At 40.4% G+C, this 22,021-nt stretch overlaps 2 protein-coding genes across 5 annotated transcripts; both read right to left on the reverse strand.

The window, feature by feature from the left end:
* Positions 1-130: 130 nt before the first annotated feature.
* On the reverse strand, positions 131-7,567 carry LOC103982338 (RNA polymerase sigma factor sigA). 4 transcript variants are annotated; one of them, XM_009399245.3, is made up of 10 exons: positions 7,331-7,567; positions 5,610-6,364; positions 4,633-4,831; positions 4,408-4,500; positions 2,977-3,105; positions 2,401-2,454; positions 2,242-2,319; positions 2,095-2,157; positions 1,752-1,864; positions 131-402 (listed from the first exon to the last, which is right to left on the reverse strand). In XM_009399245.3, the coding sequence occupies exons 2-10, from the start codon at positions 6,266-6,268 to the stop codon at positions 294-296; spliced, it is 1,497 nt and encodes a 498-aa protein (XP_009397520.2). In that variant the 5' UTR covers positions 6,269-6,364; positions 7,331-7,567; the 3' UTR covers positions 131-293. The 4 variants fall into 4 exon arrangements, with proteins under 4 accessions (XP_009397520.2, XP_009397527.2, XP_009397536.2 ...); XM_009399252.3 differs by lacking the exon at positions 7,331-7,567 and adding an exon at positions 7,127-7,324; XM_009399261.3 differs by lacking the exon at positions 7,331-7,567 and adding an exon at positions 6,815-7,047.
* Positions 7,568-8,033: 466 nt separating this feature from the next.
* LOC103982361 (3-dehydrosphinganine reductase TSC10A) lies at positions 8,034-20,918 on the reverse strand. Its single transcript, XM_009399281.3, has 3 exons — positions 20,340-20,918; positions 20,036-20,183; positions 8,034-8,537 (listed from the first exon to the last, which is right to left on the reverse strand). The coding sequence occupies exons 1-3, from the start codon at positions 20,877-20,879 to the stop codon at positions 8,239-8,241; spliced, it is 987 nt and encodes a 328-aa protein (XP_009397556.2). The 5' UTR covers positions 20,880-20,918; the 3' UTR covers positions 8,034-8,238.
* Between the last annotated feature and the right edge of the window lie 1,103 nt (positions 20,919-22,021).

Consider the following 22,021-nt stretch of genomic DNA (forward strand, 5'->3'; position numbering starts at 1 on the left):
CAAGTACTATGAGATGAAGAATGTTAGGCGAATTGATTTTTCTAGATTTTCCATGCAAATCAAAGGCCATCATGTTTCACTTACAAGAACATCATTAATTACGAAACGATATCCAGCTTGGGAAGCAATGTTGTGAAACAAAATTCTTTGACCAGCGAGTATTTCCAATTGCACCATTAAACATGTACACGTATAATTACTTCTCGATGAAAAATAAATGTAGAGATCCATGTTTGTTTTTGTTTCATATACATGGTCATCATGTAGTGCCAAGCCGATCGATACATGTCATTTTAATGCTTTACCAACACTGCCTCCAATTTTCTTCTTCTTGCCACATGCTTGAGCTTCTCCATGGCGATGAGCCCCACTTGTCTAACACGTTCTCTCGACAAACCAAACCTGAAGAAGAAAACATGGCTATTAACAAGCATCAAGTATGCATATCTATCTATGCACATAGGTGTAGAAATTGTCATGCCAAGATTCAATATTTTCAGAAACTTTACTCAAATACAGATGTTCTCCGTAATGTAGAAGACTCATCACCACTTTTAGGACATACAAACAAATGCATCAAGGAAAGCATGTTATCTTGTTTCCCTTTTTCCAATTAAAGTATCCGTGTGTAAGAAGGATTCAACTTCTGATTAAATGTAAAAGACTAACCATGCGAGTTAAAACAGAAAATGGAACACACCAAAGATTCAAAAGAAAGTTGCAGATGCAGTCTGCATGATGTTGCACCAGGGTAGTGTTGATCAAATGAAGAAGCATAGATGAGTTGTAGCTATAGGAGAATGTTTATATGACATTACAAAATCAATAGTGATACAGAAGAAAGATGAAATCCTAAGGCATTTGTGGTTGCTGTTGAACTGATCTCTATGGACAAAATGCATTCATCAGGTCATACTCGATAATGGAAGCATATAATGTGTCAGGCCACCATGTCAATCAGCTGCACTTGAAGAAAGTTATTACAGTTGAAAACTCCTTTTTTTATAGTAGTAGTAAAATCACCAAGCGGACATGGGAAAGAACTGCTGATTACTGATAATTACAAGGGAAGTGCTTACTATTGAAGTTAAGTAGAGGAATGTTTGTTGCTTTGCTTTGTATTTAGCATCGAATGAATGAAATATCACATGTTCAATAAGCAGGCTAGTACATCAAAGATTATGAGATGCATCATACAACTGTAAAATGCCAATTTTCAGTTGATTGTTCAAGGGAGAATCATTTTTGGAAATGTAGATTTGGAATGGTTTGCAGTGCTAAGGATAGATTTCTTCTTCAGTTGGCTGGAGATTACCAAATTCTGTTTGTTTGGGATTGCATTGTAAAATTTTGTTTCAGTAGATAATACTGTTGATACTGGGGTCACGAACACTCAAGTAGATAGTTTAAGAGTGCTCTCTGAAGTGCTATATATGGTGGTGGTGTTTTCTTCTTTTGATCAGGAATAAAAAACTTTTTTCATTTTTTTTTCCACAGAAAAAGAAGACCACTTTAAGAACACTATTATTCTAGAACCTTTCTTCACATCTCAACAAAAAATATATATATGCCAAACAACTTCTTTCTGAGAGAAAGAAGGAAAAGAGTCAACTGGAGAAGTTCTATCGTATAGCTTGAAAGTAAATACATTTTTTCCCTTGAAAGTAAATATTCATATCTCCCAGAGTTGTCTCAAGAAAACAAATCTGAATCAGAATTAAATCAGAAATTGATAAGAATAAACTGCTTACCGTTTGCCGATATCCTCCCATGTATGACACTCACTGTCAATACCATGATAAAGTCTAATAATCTCTCTCTCCCGCTTGCTAAGTGTTGTATATAAAAGCTTCTTGACTTCATCCTGGATAGATTGGAATATAAATATCATGGTTGCATAATGGAGACAAAATAGCAGCATGAATTAAGAATCCTCCAAAACCTATATTAGTAAGTTTGTCTATTCAAATGAGGTTGAGCAATAACCAAGAAGAAAACCCTAAGTTGCTAGATTTATTCAACAGAGAGCAAAGAATCACAAGCCAACTTCAATGAAAATTAAAGTCCATGTTATAGAACATTTACTATGCATACCTTGAGAGACCATTCCTCAAAACCATACCATGGATTATTTTCAACGTTTCTGTCTGCAATATACTGAAGGAAATAAATGGTGTTATGAAATAAAGAATTTTTATAATCAATAAACCTTTTATATAGAAATTGAGTTGCTAAACTTACACTGTGAAGAGTCTCGCCAGGAAGGCCATTTAATGAGGGAAAGGCTTCCCTATCAAGAGAAAGTACTTTGCTCGCTGCCTGCATCTCTGACCATTAAATGCAAGGAACAAACAGCTACTTACAAGATCAAATACAATTACTAAGAATGTGAATCCATACCTGTGTGGCATCCCTTATTTTTTTCTGCGACATATTTAGGGTCTCTGCAAGTTTCTGTAAAGGATAAAAGAAATTATCTAATCATTACAAACTTCACAGAGAAGTAAAGTTCACTATTAAACAATTGCCTTTCTATAGAGTAACGAAAAGAAATGAAAATCGTGCAGCTTAATTTCCTAAACAATAAGAAACAAGCTCTTAAATCTGAATAAAAACATTATGAGCTACCATAGGGGCATAAACAAATATGATAGAACAAGCAAAAGGGAGTGCTTATGGATTTCAAGGTCACAGAGAACTAATAGGATAGGGTGTTCCTATAGTCAAGATCATGAAGAAGATGGTTAACACCAGGGATACTGGACAGGTGCCTTATCAGCTTCTGTTCCATATATTAGCAATTAAACCAAGACAATAATGAAAACTATAAACAACAATGATTATGCAAGTGGAATAGCATAAAGATCATCTTCTGTATGTCAACTGCAGAAAGGCCCAAAAACAAAATGTTGCACTATACTAAGCATGCATGGAAAAATGGAGAGCTATCCAACAGTATGATAAAAGTTCACTTACATCAATTGATGGTGTAATTCCTTTCTCCTCCAATCTAATCTTTGCATGTCTAATTGAACTTAATCTTTCATGCAAATGAGTTGGCAGTCTTAATGTCCTGGAGTTCTTAAACAATGCTCGCGAGACACCCTGGAAAGAAAGACAGTGTCTATTAAATTTTATGCATGAAATTCATATTTAATAATAAACTATACCATCGAAACAAATAAGCATGTAGCATTATGCTATAATAGAAGCTTCCATATCGAGCATTTATCAAAATAGATGCTAAGATTGAGGAGCAGCTATATGAGGCACAGATGTGAACCCAGTGGGAATTGAAGTTTTAAGATCCGCAAGCTAAGACTTTCTGGAAACATAATTCTAGATCATAGATAAGAAAGAGAAAATAGCTTATCATCTGTGTGTGATTCAAATAACATTTAAAAAACTTTTACAAATGAAGAATTGTTGTGACATGAACCAAATCAGGAGCTATGAATTATATATGCCTCATTATGGTTTGACCTAACAATTTCCGCTTTCACTGGTCATGGCAGAATTTTACGATATTTGGGTTTAAATGGACCAGGAACAATGGGACAGACTTAGATCTACTTTGGTAAGACGACACTAAATATTTAATTGATTAGGAAAACTGATCGGATATCAACATTATCCTCTCGTGTCTAAGCTGCCCAGGAAGCCACAGTGATCATTAATATCAACTTGCCATTTTAGGATCTCACTTGAATGTCTTTTGGAACTTAAATGACTCCTGAATGAGAAAGAAACATAAGAAACAACATATAGAAGTTTTTTGGTGAAGGAATCAGTTAACTACCTGTAAAGGAGAACTTACATTTTGCATGAACAACCAACAAAAAGGCAAACTAATTTCCTCCCTATTTCCAACCAATTACTAGGTAAAATTTCCATCTTTGGCATCCATCTTCTTATGGCACATGCTAGGTAATTAGATGTTTCATATTAAGCAAAAAAATTCAAAAGCAAAGGACTGTGAATGATGCTGGCTAACAAGTAGTCCATAAAAGAAATTATTTCTAACCACATAATATCCAATATCAAACAGAAACTTCAATTAACTGATAATTTTTCCAATTGAAAAACACGTAGTAATACCAAGCAGACAAAGCAGGTTTATCCGCTGCAACAAGAAGTCCATAAAAGAAAGTAGTTCTAACCACATAATATCCAATATCAAACATAGACTCCAATTAACTGATAACTTTGCCAATTGAAAAAAATATAAGAAATATCAAGCAGAAAAAGCAAGTCTATCATCCACTGCACAATCTTTCAAACAACTAAAGCAAAGGATCACCCAGACAAAAACAGAAATATGGGGTTTGATCTCTGACTTTTCCATCATAATATGTGCTGATCTACCTAGCATAAAATATCAAGCAGCTAAAGCATAATTTGATTCACCTGTCGTATCCACCAATATACATAAGTAGAAATTCTGAAGCCCTTGGAAGAATCAAACTTTTCTATCCCACGAAGTAGCCCAATCAAACCAGCCTGTGAAACAAGTAACTTTATTAACACCGAAAACTTGCAGCTTATACTGTGAAATTCATGCCAGAAAATAATAACATGAACTTTTCTATGCCAGTTAACGCAAGTCTAAAAGAAAAACAAAAGAAGATTTACCTGGATAAGGTCAGTCATTTCTGCTCCCAAGTTATCATACTTTTGTGCAATAGACATGACTAGACGAACATTGCTCATTGCAAGCTTCTCCCTTGCCAAAGAAGATTCGATCATTTTTGTGTGCAACTCAGCACGTGACATCCTCAATGAAGAAGCCAGCTGTCTGTCAGTTGGTTCAAATCCCAATTTATCCTGCAGTCTGAAACCATAAACAGTTTGGTCATAGTCCACAGAAGCTAGTAGCAGCAGCAAGCAACTATAACAACATCAAGTAGCTTTTAGTTCCAATCAGCAACTCATATGAGATTTGCTTGCCGTAAAGCAGTTAATCTTCATGATTTAAAGATTTATCGCAACTCTATGTAACGAGATAAATTTGACTACATCGAGCAAAGTAAATAAAAAATGAGAACCACCTTTATCTTCAAGAAAAAAGAAATGAAATCTGAAAATTATCAAAATTATAAAGCTCTTCATGCGCTCAAGATCATATAATGAACGGTTTATGTAGTTACCAAAAATGAACAATCTTATTATAATCATCAAGCTCTCCAAGGGCAATATGAAGTAAGGGATCGAACTATACTGTTTACCTTTATAATTGTTGCAAGATATGGCCCAAATATAGGCAAAAAGGAATTGAAGCAGCTTCTAGATATGATACAACAAAATTAAGATTTTTCAGAAGCAAATTACCCAAGCACTAGAAATTTCCACCTAAAAGAGGAGCTGGATGAGATAAGCATGATAACTTTAATTACTATTTCTTGACAAAATCACATTGGCAATTTACAAGATATACAAATTGTTGCTACATCTCTACTTTCATTAAAAGAACTGAGTTATAAACAAAGACTTGAATTTCCAATCTCTCAGTTGATTCTTGATATTCCAACAAGAAAAATAAAAGAGATGAAGATTGTCTGTCAGTATGCTAATAGTAAAAAAGTCCAAATTGCATGAGACAAAAAACTCACTTTGCCCTCTGTTCTTGTATATGTATACCAGCTTTTATTGTCTTTGACAGATTTGCGACTTCTGCATGTGTCAGCAAGTTTTCACTCACGGTGCCCCGCACATAACCACTAATGTCAGATTTAAGTAACTCGCGACTAACACTTGGATGAAGCTGTTTCACTCTGCTTGATGGCACCATATTAGCCTGATGACTAAAACATTTCCTACTGGAAATAGTTCTCCTCTCACGGGCAGATATCCCTGAACGAGTAATTTCTGCCATCCGGCAGCTATTCTCAGGAGCAACAACAGTTGTCATCTGTGTGAAAGGAAGTTCCCATTGCTTTTCCAACATAGACTTCTGTAGCAAAATGAGGACCTCTAGAGAAGATTCAAGATCAGGCCTCTCAGACCATGTATCGCTAGTTGAAGGAGCTGAAGTATTGACATGTTCTCTCAGTGCCTTGATAGTCGGTATGTGCCTGGTTGGTGGAACATTTGACCCAAAATGAGAAGACTTCTTTGCAACTATGGTGCATTTAGTGGAGCCACCCGAAAATGGCAGTGATCCATGATCTGGAACAGAGAATAACTTCTCAGTGAGGTCGGTTTGACAGAATGAAGAGCTCAGAAGCCTCTTTCCTGTGTGTAATCCAATAACTGCTGCTGTAGCCATCATCCAGCCTAAAATGTCTGTGCATCACCATTACACGTGGTCAATAACCTTGTCGAGCCAAAGCCATGTCTTCCAAATTGCAATAAAAGAGTGATCCACCTATTAAGAAAAAGACATGTTCTCAGTCTTTTATCAACGAGGCATTGGGCATATAAAACCGATCATAAGGTATGATACGAAAGGGATGAGCTGTGAATTATATATCAAAGTTATTTAGACTTAAAGGAATAAGAAGTGGCACGTTAAAATAAGTTTGAAAGAATCAGAAACCTTGGCACTGAGAAGAATCTATGCAGGCCTAACAAGTGCCACTTTCTTGGGTTAATGATCGCAAAACATGACTGAAAATTCTGCTGAAAGTCAAAATTGCTATGCACTCTTGATCAATTCCGATAAATCATCCAGAGGGATGTTACTTGGACAGGATAACAAAAAGAAACACTGCCCGGATATAACCAAAAAAGTTGCTATTTCACAAAGACGCCGAGATAGACAACAAAAGCCAACAGACTAAAAGTCGGAGCCTCCTGAGATAGCTTGGATTCTCACATGCAAGGAGGTTATGAGCAAGATGGAATCTTTGAGACAAGCGATCTAATTCCAGCACCGAAGGTTGATCTGCGATCAATCAAACGAAGCAAACTCCACTAGATCTGAGCATTCTAACCCAAAAATCGCTCATTGGCGTTCCTACACGACATGAATCCAAAGCAATACCAACATGGAAGAAACCCAATGGACAGATTAAGAATCGAAATGAGCGTTACAGAGGCAGCAAACCGGCGGAGAAAAAGATGACAGGGAAACCAAGAACGAATCTTTTCTCCATGCAATTACTAGAAACGCGCAATTACCAATTACCAGAAAGACGGCGATGACCACAAACATCAAGAACAAATCCTTGTCATCTTTTCCGATCAATTACCAACAACCAGAAGAACAAGAAGGATAAGAAAGGGGAAAAAGGACGACTCTTTTAGCATGGGCACGCGCCAAATAAAAACTAACTTCTGATCTCAAAAGAGAGAACCACAAAAGGGGATCCGAGAGTGGGGGCGGACGCACCAGAGCGTGGCGGTCGGGCGGCCGCAGCTAGAAAGGCGGTGAAAACCGAGGGAGGGAGCAGCTGCTTTTCTGCTGCGGGTTTGGAGTATTCCGCGGCTATTGGCGCGAGGTGACAGTGGGCGACCAACAAGGGATATGGGAGGGCGGACGCCCATTGGGTGGAGCAGATACTTCACACGCGCTTGTGGCACACATCCGCTCCCAATACACAACACTCCAATCGCCGCAATCTTATCGGAGTCCATCGATGCCATACAAAAGCTACAGCTGCTCTCCATCTACTCACAAACCACCCGGTCCTACGTTATCTCCCTCGCCACACACTCCCTCCTCTCCCAGCCTCTCTCTCTCTCTCTCTCTCTCTCTCTCTATCTATCTCCATATCTATTTATATCGAATTTTAGAAAAACAAGTCTCTTCCGAGACTTTTTTCGAGAATTCTCATTTTCAGATTTTTCTAATATTATTCTACTTTTATTAGCTTCTTATGATTAGAAAGTGTGGTTAAAGAGTATTACAGTGGTATCAGAGCAAAATTATGTTTTTTCTTTTTCTTTTCTACAAAATTATGTTTTTTCTTGATTAATGAATGATTTTCTCCAGTTTTGATAGTAACATAAAATATTTAAAAAAATACAAGTCTTAAAATGCAGAAAGAGTAGAATGGAAGTCAAAGGTTTAGAGTAATCACAGAGATCATAGATGAACAGAACTTGTCTCCTTTATTAATTTAAGCTTTTGACACTGCATATCAAGAGTAACATACAGCATTGTCGATACCTAATGTATCGAATTTTCTTACCAAGATGTGCAGATCTATTTTCCAACAAAGTACATCATGACACATTGAAGACAACTGAACTATTTAGACATCATTAAAAGGTGGCATCGAGAGAAGACATTCTTAATTATTTGCGCTTCTTCTTGGCGTGCCACTTCTCTATGGCACTAAACCAATTCCACTGGAAGCACAGGCCGACGAAGCGCATAAGACTCGCACCAAGAACCTCATTGAATGCCATAAGGTACGATCGCTGAGGAGACAAACCAGCTGTCGCGATGGATAGCATTGTCCCTTCAAAGTTGCATGGAACCACAAATTGCGCAGATTTGATTCCGTTCAAGGCCTTCTGGGCAACATCATCGGCCTTCATACCACCTGACGATGCCGCTATCACATTTGTAATCTCTGGTCTTCTCTTCAGCTCTGCAATCAATTTGCACACCAGGTTATGGATTTTCAAGAAACTTGCAACAACAACCTTCACCTGAATGTATGTTTACGCTGTTGATTCAATAGAAGCTAATGATATAGCAACTATAATAACTATTGCACACTTTTCAAATAAATCAAATAACCAAGTCAAATGCTAAAATTACAAAGTGAGCATTGTTAACAAAAATTAGGCCATTAGCAGCAGCTAAAAATGTTTAAGTCAGAGTGATACTATAACAAAATCAAACTCCAAGAAGTACATGGAGGCTGCTTCGTGTTGGCTATACAGGTACTTCTTAAGAACGGTTCTATGAACGGGTAAAAACCTCTAATTTTGCCTATTAAAGTTTCATACAGGATCTAAAGAGTTACTCTAGCAGAGGCATGCTCGAGTTGTTCCAAGGAATGCTGTTCTTAATTACTAGATACCTAGTAGCACCACAAAGCAAGGTTGCCTTAGACGATGGTCAGCTCAAATCTTCAAATCAAAATTTCATAGCAGATATAAACAGTTGCTAATGCTACTATAGGTAAGTTTACGGTGTTCTCAGGAATACCTTTTAAGTCAAAGACTCTTAATTACTAGATATCTAGTAACACCGCAAAACAAAGTCTCCCTAGCAAATGATCAGCTCATATCTTCAAACCTCGGCCATCAAAATTTCATAGAGGACCTAATCAGTGACTATCTCCAGTAGATGTAAGCTTAAGGTGTTCTCAGGAATATTTCTTTAGTCAGAGAGTCTCGATTACTAGATACCTAATGACACCAAAACGCAAAACCTCCCTAACCAATGGTCACCTCATATATTCGACTCGGCCATCAAAATTGCATAGAGGACCTGATCAGTTACTATCTCCAGTAGATGGAAGGTTAAGGTGATCTCAGGAATATTTCTTTAGTCAGAGAGTCTTGATTGTTGAATCTCGGATTTTGATGATGAAGTCAATTGTCATTTGTTATCTAATCTATGTGTTGAGATAAGTGTGCAGGATTAACTACGATGAGATTAAGACAAGCAGCAGGAGTTGCGCCGGAGTCAAGATCATGATCACGTTGGGAGTTCGAGAGTTCGACGGAAGTTCGGACGGTCGTCGGAGGTTCAGAGAGAACAGATCCGAGAAGTCCAGAAGCTTGCCAAGCGAAGCTCGTCGGAACTCGCCAAGTGGATCGTCGCAAAGTCCAGGAGTATGCCGGATGTCCGCAAAAGGATCACCGAGGGTTATCGGTTGATCGACGGAAGTTGGCCGGAAACTCGCCGGAAGAAGCGATTGACGCATCGGAGCAAGCTGCAGAAGTTGTCTTAGAGATAATCGTAGTTAGCACGATGATTAAGCATGAAAATGGGAGGTGATCCCATTAGCTTAATCTTGGGGCAATTGGGCCCCTGAAAAGATTCAAAGTGGGTCGAATGGAGTGAACCATTCGGACCCTGATTGCACCAGGAGGTGCAACCGCCCCAGCCAGGAGGTGCAACCGCCTGGGCTGTGGGGCTGAGAGGTGCAACCGCCCCAGCCAGGAGGTGCAACCGCCTGGGCTGTGAGGCTGGGAGGTGCAACCGCCCCAGCCAGGAGGTGCAACCGCCAGGGCTGCACGGCTGGGAGGTGCAACCGCTCCAGCCAAGAGGTTGCACCGCCAGAGCTCAAGTTCCGAGCTCTGCCAGGCGATGCAACCACCAAGCTCAGTCTTCGAGCTTTGGCAGAGTGGTGCATCAGCCTGAGCTCAGTCTCGAGCTTTGCCAGGTGATGAATTCACCAAGCTCAGTCTTCGAGCTATGGCAGAATGGTGCATCAGCTTGAGCTCAGTTTGGAGCTCTGCCAAGTGATGCAACCACCAAGCTCAGATTTCGAGCTCTGCCAGGTGATGCAACCACCAAGCTCAGTCTTCGAGCTCTGCCAGGTGATGCAACCATTGAGCTCAGTCTTCGAGCTCTGGCAGAGAAGAAGCAATCGGCAGAGCTCAGTCTTCGAGCTCTGCCAGGCGGTGCCACCTCTCCAGTTGAGAGGTGCAACCGCCTGATCCCAGAAATTCTGGGATTAGATCGATTTGATCGTTTTGAGCTCGAATTTTGAATTGGGTTGGGGCCTATAAATACCCCACCCATTCAGCACTGAAAAGATACAGACCTATACCGAAATTGTGATCTTTTCTGTGATTCTAAAGAGCTCAAAAGTGTTGTAAAGCCTTGAGTCTCCTCCTTCTGTTCTTCAAGTTTTCAACTGTAAAGTGAGGAGAGAAAGGTCTGTAAAGGTTGTCTCCTAAGCCTGTCAAAAGGAGAGAAACTGTAAGAGGGAAGTTTGGCCTTCGCCCATTGAAGGAAGGCAGCTAGTTGACGTCGGCAACCTCATCGGTGGAGGAAGCCAAAAGTGGAGTAGGTCAAGGCTGACCGAACCACTCTAAATCTCTGGTTTGCGTTTATTTTCGAGCACTTTATCATTACTGCAAACCTCCCTCGTCACTACTGCTCTCTGCGCTTTCACGAACAAGTTCTAAGTGCTGTTCTTCCAAATCTGCATTCAGACGTAAACTTGTATTTTCGTACATTACAGTTTACGTTTACGTTTGATTCTGCAGAACTGTTTTCCGCGCTTTTACGAACGAGCTTCCTTGCAGTTTACGCTTACATTTTAATCCTATTAATAACTGCAATCTGTCCTCTACGATTTTACGAACGAGTTTCAACATTTAGACGTAAAACTGCATTCGGACGTAAATCGGCTTTCTTCGCTCAATCATCAGATTTCAGTTTACGTTTACGTCTTGATTTCAACTGCATACTGCCTTCTGTGAATATACAAACGAGTTTCAAAGTTTAGACGTAAATCTGCGTCTAGACGTAAAACTGCGTTTAGACGTAAAACTGCGTTTAGACGTAAATCTGCGTTTAGACGTAAAACTGCGTTTAGACGTAAAACTGCGTTTAGACGTAAATCTGCGTTTAGACGTAAAACTACGTTTAGACGTAAAACTGCGTTTAGACGTAAATCTGCGTTTAGACGTAAATCTGCATTTAGACGCAAAACTGCGCTTAGACGCAAAACTGCGCTTAGACGCAAAACTGCGCTTAGACGCAATCTGCGCTTAGACGCAAAACTGCGCTTAGACGCAATCTGCGCTTAGACGCAAACTGCACTTAGATACAAACTGAGAATTTGCTTTTGCATCATAATCGTTTTTGAACGAACGCAGCTTTTTGTTTTTAAATTATTATAAGATTTCCGCTGCACTAATTCACCCCCCCCCTCTTAGTGCTCTTGATCCTAACAATTGGTATCAGAGCTCGGTTAACTCTCTAAAGGATTAAAACCCAAGAGAGATGGCATACGCCGGAAACCAAGAGGGGCATTCGATTACACGTCCACCCATGTTCAGTGGAACGGACTACACTTACTGGAAGACCCGAATGAGGATCTTTCTTATTTCTATGGATTTTGAACTATGGAACCTTGTTGAAAATGGATTTTCAAAATCTTCTCTTCCAATGATCGATTGGAACGATTTGGAAAAGAAGGCTTTCGCTCTTAATGCAAAGGCTATGAATGCCTTATTTTGCGCACTAGATAAAAACGAATTTAATCGTGTTTCAACTTGCGAAACTGCTTTTGATATTTGGCACACACTTGAAGTGACCCACGAGGGCACAAGTAGAGTGAAAGAGTCAAAAATCAATCTGTTGCTGCATTCTTTTGAACTTTTTCGAATGAAACCGAGTGAAACCATTGGCGACATGTTTACCCGTTTCACGGATGTCGTCAACGGTTTAAAAGGTCTCGGAAAGAGCTTTTCGGATTTTGAGCTTGTTAATAAGATACTAAGATCCCTTCCTAAGAGTTGGGATCCTAAAGTCACCGCCATTCAAGAGGCAAAAGATCTGCAAAATTTCCCTCTTGAAGAACTAATCGGGTCATTAATGACCTACGAAATGACCTGCAAAGCTCATGAAGAGCAAGAAGACATCCTTCCAAAGAACAGGAAGGATATGGCACTTAAAACTTCTGAATGCCACTTGAGAGAAAACTCAAGTGATGAGGATTGTGACGATGACTTAGCACTGTTGACAAGAAAGTTTAAAAAATTCTTCAAAAGAAACAAGTTTAAAAACGATGTGAAAAATAAACTTGAACCTAAGAAGGACCAAGTGATCTGCTATGAATGTAAAAAGCCGGGACACTACAAAAGTGATTGTCCCCAAGTCAAGAAAAGAACAACAAAGAAGAAGGCGCTCCAAGCAACATGGGATGATTCGAGCGCATCCGAGGAAGAAGAATCCAACACCGAGCAAGTTGCTCATTACGCCTTTATGGCCATCGAAGGGGAGGTAACGGATTTATTAGATGCTGATTTATCTTTCGATGAATTATTAAATGCCTTCCATGAGTTATTTGATGAATGCAAAGTTATAAATAGAAAATATAAGTTGCTAAAAAGGGTACATGATAATCTTACTTGTGAGTTTGATAAGTTAAAAGTCGAACATCATGATAGTTTAAACTCATGTATCAAATGTCATGATTTAGAAACTATACAAAAAGAAAACTTGCTGCTTAAGGACACCTTGAAGAAATTCGAGGTTGGTAGCAAGTCATTAAACATGATCCTTACAAACAAGGGTCATGCTCCCAAAAGAAGTGGGATTGGATTTGTGAGGAGTCCTCACCGAAATCCAACTACCTTTGTAAAAGGCCCCATCTTACACGTTCAACACCAAACCAAGTGCAACTTTTGTTGCAAATCTGGACACAAGACACATTGTTGTCCATTCAAGAAAATAAGTCCAAACAAATTAACTTGGGTTCCTAAAGGAACCATGATAAACTCTATGCAACATGATAGAAAATATAGATCTGTTTATGAGGCACCCAAAAGCAAATGGGTTCCTAAAGATCATCCGTTCCTATAAAGACATTAAAAGTCTAGGCCGGAGCAAGAAATAATATTCTGCTCCTTGACTCTCAATGGTCATAAAATCAAAAAGGAACTCGCAACGCTTAAGTAACAAGTGGAAGCTATGAAATCACAAATACGATACAATTAGAAACATATGATATCCAAATTCACATACCCCTGATCTTCAAAACCTGTTCATCTACGAATTAATTCTTGTAGAAACTAAACATGTCATAAAAGGGACACCAAACAAACATTCGTATACACCTTAAAAGATCTATCTTACAAAGAGCTTCTTCCTTAAATGAAAATTCATACGAAATCATGTAACAAACATCAATTGCTCTGAAACTCTCCTCAAGGCAAAGGCTCCCTAAATCAAAACATCCTAAAATGCTCACCTGCTGCAGGCGGTGGCACCTCTCCAGCTGGCGGTTGCACCTCCAGCCTTCACGGGTTGCCAGAGGTTGCACCGCTCCAGCCAGAGGTGCAACCGCCAGCAGCTCTGCCCCCTTAAAATCACGCTAGGGCCGGCTAAGGAACCGACCCCAACTCACCCCCATTCCCTCCTCTACTCTTCCAAGACTCCTCCATTCCCACTTCACTCCTCTAAGCCTTCCAAATACCTCCCATTTCGGAGCAAAACATCAAGAATCCTTCCTTCTCTTGAAGATTTCACAAAGGTATTCTCTAAGAAGCTCTTAAATTCTGTTTTGTTCTTCATTTTCTTTAGCTCATCATCATCCCTTTAAAACAGCAGTAGTAATGGGATCTAGAAGATCCTCAAGGGACAAGGGAAAGAGGAGAGTAGTAGAAGAGTTTGATCTCACTCTTTTTGATTCCAAAAACCATGCTGAAAAATTTCTCTCCTTCGAACTAAGAAGCATCAATAAGGGAAAATATGTAGATCTGAATGAACTAAGAGATGTAGAGACTATCCATTGGTTTGCAAACCTAAATCTACTTCCCATTTTGCAGATCAACGAACCCATTTATCCTAGACTAGTTCGATTGTTTTACAACAACATGCAAAAAGATGATGAAGAAAGGATATCAACCTATCTCTTAGGACAACACATTTCAATCACTGATAGATTCATTTGTGATATAATAGGTATCCCCATGAAAAGCATAGGACTTTACTTCAAAGGATCATGGGATGAAAATACTATTGGAACATCTTACGTTGACGCCTTAGGAACAATCCTTGCCAATCCTAACATAGAATCTATTTCTAAAAGTTGTGAACATCTAATGCCTTTTAACACTAAGATACTTCATCATATCATGACTAGTATAATTCTTCCTAAGCAATATCATCATGATGAAGTGAGTCAATTGGAATTAGGAATTATGTACCTAATTATGAAAGAACGTGACATTTGTCTTGGCTATCTGATCCAACAAAACATGTTGGAATTATCTACAAAAGATATGATGCTCCCATATGGTGGAATTATTACTAGAATAATGAAAGCTTACGACATTCAAATACCACTAGAAGAAGAAGTAATGAAATCAGATAGATACAGCATAATAAACAAAAATCTACTTCACCGACTGAGATGTCACTATAGAAACGGTAACTGGGTAAGAATGCCTAGAAGAACTAATCCCCCTGAACCTGAACCTGAACCAGAGCCGGAAACCCCAGTCTTTATGAGTACCCACTCTCCTCCAATCTGTCCCTTTGAGGAAACACATCCGGTTGAGCAAACTCACACATCATCCATCGAAGATATCGGGATTCGGATGGACCGATTTGAGCAACGACAAGAACGGCTTGAACTTCGACAAGATCAAATCCTAACCGAGCTACAACAAATCCATCGACAATTTGACTCTTTATTTAGGCACTTTAATCTTCCACCTCATGAATAAGCTTGTATAAACATCTGATGTTTTTGATATGACATGTTGTAAACTCCTTATGTTATTCATGAAGGACTTTGTCTTTATGGTTATCTGATATACTGTACATATGTTATCCTGATATGGTTATCTTTGTCTGCGTAAGCATATTTGCAAACATCTCTTATTGTTTATCTCGGTTTTTGCACTGAAACTAAAAAGGTTTAAAAACCTATGCCTTGAAAATATGAAGCAACATACCAATGTAAGTTGATAAGTCAGCAGTATGACATTGATATGGTAGCTATTGCTAATATGATTGCTATCATGCCATGTATCAAACAAAAATTTGCATCATACAAGCTGATATCTTACCATGTGATGCAATGCTACACTTGCTGAAATAAAAATCCTGCTATGCAATATGATATAATGCTGCACTTGAAATAATTGTGTTACTACATCAAAATTATTCGAATGCTATTACTATTACATGCCTTGACAACGCTTGATCAAATAACATGTTGCAAATTATGGTCCAAATACTTGAGTTATTACTATTACATGCCTTGACAAACGCTTGATCAAATAACATGTTGCAAATTATGTGACAAATATTCTTAACCAAATGCATGTAAGAAGTTCATTTTTCGGGTTGTATGCTAAAAATGGGATGTTCCCGTACACTCTTATGAAAACTCCTTGGAAAATGACTTTCCTCCGTCAAGCAAAAACAATAAAGTGATATATATGTGTCATGACTTCCTTTATATGCTTGATAATGCTATCATGCTTTTTGTTGATGACAAAGGGGGAGAAAAATATGAATTGATAAACACTATGTCATAGCTGAACTGCCATAATCATATCTATGTCATAGTTACAAATACTTGAGTGATGCCATAAACAATGTTATGCCATCCTTGCATCACCAAGAGATATGTGAACATGTGCAATAGTTTGCATCATATCTTGATTTGATATTCTATAGAAAATGCAAACTTGCTAGAAAATCTCAAATGTAAGCATCATGTAAGAAGTCCTTCGTTGCTTTATATGATTACATGATGATTAGTTACAAACACTATCATACAAACTTGTTGATGTATGTCATGCCTTGACATAATTCTTGAAGAGATACATCATGATAGGCATCATGATGGGAGCATTGATAAGTTTAACTGATCTAACTTATCAATGCGTCACTTGAATTCTTAGGTCTTGAATTCAAGGTTGACTTATCTCAACTATGGCATATAGATAGGGGGAGTTAAGGATAACTCCTTTATCAATTGATTGTCATCATCAAAAAGGGGGAGATTGTTGAATCTCGGATTTTGATGATGAAGTCAATTGTCATTTGTTATCTAATCTATGTGTTGAGATAAGTGTGCAGGATTAACTACGATGAGATTAAGACAAGCAGCAGGAGTTGCGCCGGAGTCAAGATCATGATCACGTTGGGAGTTCGAGAGTTCGACGGAAGTTCGGACGGTCGTCGGAGGTTCAGAGAGAACAGATCCGAGAAGTCCAGAAGCTTGCCAAGCGAAGCTCGTCGGAACTCGCCAAGTGGATCGTCGCAAAGTCCAGGAGTATGCCGGATGTCCGCAGAAGGATCACCGAGGGTTATCGGTTGATCGACGGAAGTTGGCCGGAAACTCGCCGGAAGAAGCGATTGACGCATCGGAGCAAGCTGCAGAAGTTGTCTTAGAGATAATCGTAGTTAGCACGATGATTAAGCATGAAAATGGGAGGTGATCCCATTAGCTTAATCTTGGGGCAATTGGGCCCCTGAAAAGATTCAAAGTGGGTCGAATGGAGTGAACCATTCGGACCCTGATTGCACCAGGAGGTGCAACCGCCCCAGCCAGGAGGTGCAACCGCCTGGGCTGTGGGGCTGAGAGGTGCAACCGCCCCAGCCAGGAGGTGCAACCGCCTGGGCTGTGAGGCTGGGAGGTGCAACCGCCCCAGCCAGGAGGTGCAACCGCCAGGGCTGCACGGCTGGGAGGTGCAACCGCTCCAGCCAAGAGGTTGCACCGCCAGAGCTCAAGTTCCGAGCTCTGCCAGGCGATGCAACCACCAAGCTCAGTCTTCGAGCTTTGGCAGAGTGGTGCATCAGCCTGAGCTCAGTCTCGAGCTTTGCCAGGTGATGAATTCACCAAGCTCAGTCTTCGAGCTATGGCAGAATGGTGCATCAGCTTGAGCTCAGTTTGGAGCTCTGCCAAGTGATGCAACCACCAAGCTCAGATTTCGAGCTCTGCCAGGTGATGCAACCACCAAGCTCAGTCTTCGAGCTCTGCCAGGTGATGCAACCATTGAGCTCAGTCTTCGAGCTCTGGCAGAGAAGAAGCAATCGGCAGAGCTCAGTCTTCGAGCTCTGCCAGGCGGTGCCACCTCTCCAGTTGAGAGGTGCAACCGCCTGATCCCAGAAATTCTGGGATTAGATCGATTTGATCGTTTTGAGCTCGAATTTTGAATTGGGTTGGGGCCTATAAATACCCCACCCATTCAGCACTGAAAAGATACAGACCTATACCGAAATTGTGATCTTTTCTGTGATTCTAAAGAGCTCAAAAGTGTTGTAAAGCCTTGAGTCTCCTCCTTCTGTTCTTCAAGTTTTCAACTGTAAAGTGAGGAGAGAAAGGTCTGTAAAGGTTGTCTCCTAAGCCTGTCAAAAGGAGAGAAACTGTAAGAGGGAAGTTTGGCCTTCGCCCATTGAAGGAAGGCAGCTAGTTGACGTCGGCAACCTCATCGGTGGAGGAAGCCAAAAGTGGAGTAGGTCAAGGCTGACCGAACCACTCTAAATCTCTGGTTTGCGTTTATTTTCGAGCACTTTATCATTACTGCAAACCTCCCTCGTCACTACTGCTCTCTGCGCTTTCACGAACAAGTTCTAAGTGCTGTTCTTCCAAATCTGCATTCAGACGTAAACTTGTATTTTCGTACATTACAGTTTACGTTTACGTTTGATTCTGCAGAACTGTTTTCCGCGCTTTTACGAACGAGCTTCCTTGCAGTTTACGCTTACATTTTAATCCTATTAATAACTGCAATCTGTCCTCTACGATTTTACGAACGAGTTTCAACATTTAGACGTAAAACTGCATTCGGACGTAAATCGGCTTTCTTCGCTCAATCATCAGATTTCAGTTTACGTTTACGTCTTGATTTCAACTGGATACTGCCTTCTGCGAATATACAAACGAGTTTCAAAGTTTAGACGTAAATCTGCGTCTAGACGTAAAACTGCGTTTAGACGTAAAACTGCGTTTAGACGTAAATCTGCGTTTAGACGTAAAACTGCGTTTAGACGTAAATCTGCGTTTAGACGTAAAACTACGTTTAGACGTAAAACTGCGTTTAGACGTAAATCTGCGTTTAGACGTAAATCTGCATTTAGACGCAAAACTGCGCTTAGACGCAAAACTGCGCTTAGACGCAAAACTGCGCTTAGACGCAATCTGCGCTTAGACGCAAAACTGCGCTTAGACGCAATCTGCGCTTAGACGCAAACTGCACTTAGATACAAACTGAGAATTTGCTTTTGCATCATAATCGTTTTTGAACGAACGCAGCTTTTTGTTTTTAAATTATTATAAGATTTCCGCTGCACTAATTCACCCCCCCCCTCTTAGTGCTCTTGATCCTAACATTGATTACTAGATACCTAGTAACAGTATAAAGCATAGCCTCCCAAACCAAAGGTCAGCTGATGGCTTCAAATGTTGGCCTTCAAAGTTTCATAAGAGGACCTAAACAGTCACTAACTCCGGTAGAGATACGCTCAAGGTGTTCTCAGGAATACTTTTTATGGTCAAAGATTCTTAATAACTAGATGCCTAGTAACACCACAAAGCAAAGCCTTCCTAGCCAATGGAGATGACATGTCTTTAAATCTTGGCAACCAAGGTTTCATAGAGGACCTAAACAGTTATTAACTCTAATAGAGGTATGCTCAAGCTGTTCTGAGGAATGCTTTTTTTTAGTCAAAGATTTTTAATTATTAGATAACTAGTATCACCACAGAGCAAAGCCTCCTTGGCCAATCTTCAGCTCATATCTTTAAATCTTGACCATAAAAATTTCACAGAGGATCTAAACAGTTACTAACTTAGTAAAGGTAAATTTAGGGTGCCCCTTAGGTTTTTCCTTTCTTTTCATTCAATTTCAAAGCATGTTAATTACTAGATACCCGGAAAAATCACAAAGCAAAGCCTCCCCAGCCAATGGATAAACCTACATTAGGCATGCTTTTATGGACATGAATAATTGATCGAGTAGAAAAGGATACACTAGGATAAAATAACAAAGAGGATTCAAGTAAACTTCAAGAGGGCATTAATCAGATTAAGGAGTGGAGGAGAACAATTTGAAATTTTTGAATCAACCAATCAATAGTGAGAATATCTACAACCTAAGATGAATATGAACCCACCTATGACACTATCTCCTCTGGTACATTTATGAGCAAACATGGATCACCACTTTCTTGTTGTAGCTTAAATGCCAACAATATAAATGCAAAGTCATGACCCTCTACCATCCTTCCTAGAGAAGATACTGCAAGCAAAGTGGCACCCACCTAAATTTCCTCCAGATATGACTTGAGATTTTAATTTAAATACAGAACTCATTGGAGATTGTGCAGATCCTAAACAGGCATGCCTTGTTATAATAAATATGGTATGAGTAAGATTACAAGTCTCAACGGAAGTGGAACACACAACTAGCATAAGACAGTATTCCAAACCTTCAGCGAGCCCAGGTGTATCTGTATCAGGAGGAAATATGAGAGTTACATGAATATTATCCATAATAACCTCGTGCTGCAAAGCCTCTGCAAGACCCCGAAGCCCAAATTTGGTTGCTGAGTATGCCGTATAACCATAAACACCCACCTGTGGACGAATCCAATACTCATTTCTCAGAGGACACGAACTTGGCATGTAATAAAGGGATGGATGAATTTTGAAGAGAGCGAACAGAAACGAAGAAAAGATCAAACTTTGGATCGACTCGAGGCTGTCACAGACCGATTGGGAACATCAAGGTACCTGGCCGGCCTGGGAGGACATGATGGCAATGGAGGCCGGGAGGCCTGTCTCTTTCCCCCTCTGCTTCATTGCGGGGAGAGCGGCCTTGATGAGGTGGAACGTGCCCATGAGGTTGACCTCGACCATGAAGCGGACCTCCTCCAGGCTCTGCCGCTCCAGCTCCTGCGGCACGAAGACGCCTTGGTTGCAGACGAGGACGTCTACGGGGCCGACGGCCTCCAGGGCACGGGCGACGGCGGCGGGGTCGCGGACGTCGGCGGCGAGGGCGGCCGCGTCGACGCCAGTGTCTCGGCGGATGGCGTCGCAGGCGTCGCGGAGGCGGTCGGGGTCGCGGGCGAGGATGGAGACGCGGGCGCCCTCGGCGGCGGCGCGGCGCGCGAGGGCGAAGCCGATGCCGCTGGAGCCGCCGGACACGAGGACGTGCCGGCCCTTGAGGGGGATCCGCACCGGGCGGGGCCGTACGATGACCGCGAGGAGGAGGAGGAGGACGACGACGAGGGGCAGGAGAAGGAGGAGGAAGAGGAAGAAGAGCGAAGCCATAGATCGGCAGAGGACCAACACAATGCGCGAGTGACCGACGCAGGTGGCACGTTCAGTGCAAACTACACATAATAAGTAGGAACAAAAATCAAGTGGGTCCCATCATCGGCCAACGTGACTTGCAGGTGGGCCCGATCATACGGTTGGAGAATCCTGTTCCTTGCTCGAGTCTGCGCAGGCAATCGAGCGAACATTTCGGGTCGGATGGGAAGGCGGGACCCACAAAGCCTCGTGACTTCGCGTCGGATCAGATGAATAAAAAGATAAACAAATTAAAATAAGAATGTTTTTCAACGGTGGATCTTACCGGGACTCGTAAATCCTACGGTTCGTGTAATTTCCAGGACTACATAACCTAAAAAGTAATCTCTCAACGCAAACTGCCACGGCATTAAATTAAAGTAAATTTCCAATTGAAATCTGTACTTACCATTTTAATGCAACCTCCGGCATTAAATCGAAGAGGACGCCATCATTGATCATCACCGTCGGCACACCTACAATATTATTGGCGTCCATCGGGTGATCGGAGAGAGCATCCAAAGTGATTAAGACAAAACTAACAAGTAATGGTAGGGTTTAATCCCATCGAACGTCTCATTAATTCATATCAAATTAATATCTTCTTCTTCTTCTTCTTCTTCTTCTGCTTGCGTAAATAATCTGTCGTGTAAGCTATTCAGCAGATTCAAAGGTTCAACGATTGATATTTGACTGGGTTTGTATGAACCATGTCTCACTTCGATAGTTGGTGGTAATCTTCACTCCACATTTTCAATATCTCACTTCGATAGCAGATTCAAAGTTCAATCCATGTTTAATCTCAATGGTTACTCTTAAGACTTTTGACTTACATTCTACTCTTTCTATGTTTTAAGATCTCTATTTTTTTATTTTTAGTTCCTATCAAAATGGGAGGAAACCATTCATTAATCAAGAAAAACATAATTTTAGTGAAAAGGAAAAGAAAACAACATGCTTCGTACACAGATATTTTGCTCCTTTGTGAAATCAGCTATTTACTAGAGTTAAATTATCGTAGGAAAAAATATTTATCGTAACTATTTACTTGATACACATAGTCAAGACCGGAACTTGACTAGTAATGCACACTACATAAACATTATCATATTATAAAAATC

This window comes from Musa acuminata, chromosome BXJ1-1, assembly GCF_036884655.1.
Source record: "Musa acuminata AAA Group cultivar baxijiao chromosome BXJ1-1, Cavendish_Baxijiao_AAA, whole genome shotgun sequence".
Classification (NCBI taxonomy): domain Eukaryota; kingdom Viridiplantae; phylum Streptophyta; class Magnoliopsida; order Zingiberales; family Musaceae; genus Musa; species Musa acuminata.

What these genes read in the sequence shown, in the direction of transcription:
- LOC103982338 (XM_009399245.3), bottom strand. Translation starts at nt 6,268, where the DNA reads ATGATGGCTACAGCAGCAGTTATTGGATTACACACAGGAAAGAGGCTT. An exon ending in ATACAAGAACAGAGGGCAAA is followed by an intron (nt 4,832 to 5,609) that starts GTGAGTTTTTTG and finishes TTATGGTTTCAG; the next exon opens with ACTGCAGGATAAATTGGGAT. An exon ending in TTGAGGAATGGTCTCTCAAG is followed by an intron (nt 1,865 to 2,094) that starts GTATGCATAGTA and finishes CAATCTATCCAG; the next exon opens with GATGAAGTCAAGAAGCTTTT.
- LOC103982361 (XM_009399281.3), bottom strand. Translation starts at nt 20,879, where the DNA reads ATGGCTTCGCTCTTCTTCCTCTTCCTCCTCCTTCTCCTGCCCCTCGTC. An exon ending in TGTCCTCCCAGGCCGGCCAG is followed by an intron (nt 20,184 to 20,339) that starts GTACCTTGATGT and finishes ATTCGTCCACAG; the next exon opens with GTGGGTGTTTATGGTTATAC. An exon ending in TACACCTGGGCTCGCTGAAG is followed by an intron (nt 8,538 to 20,035) that starts GTTTGGAATACT and finishes AATTGATTGCAG; the next exon opens with AGCTGAAGAGAAGACCAGAG.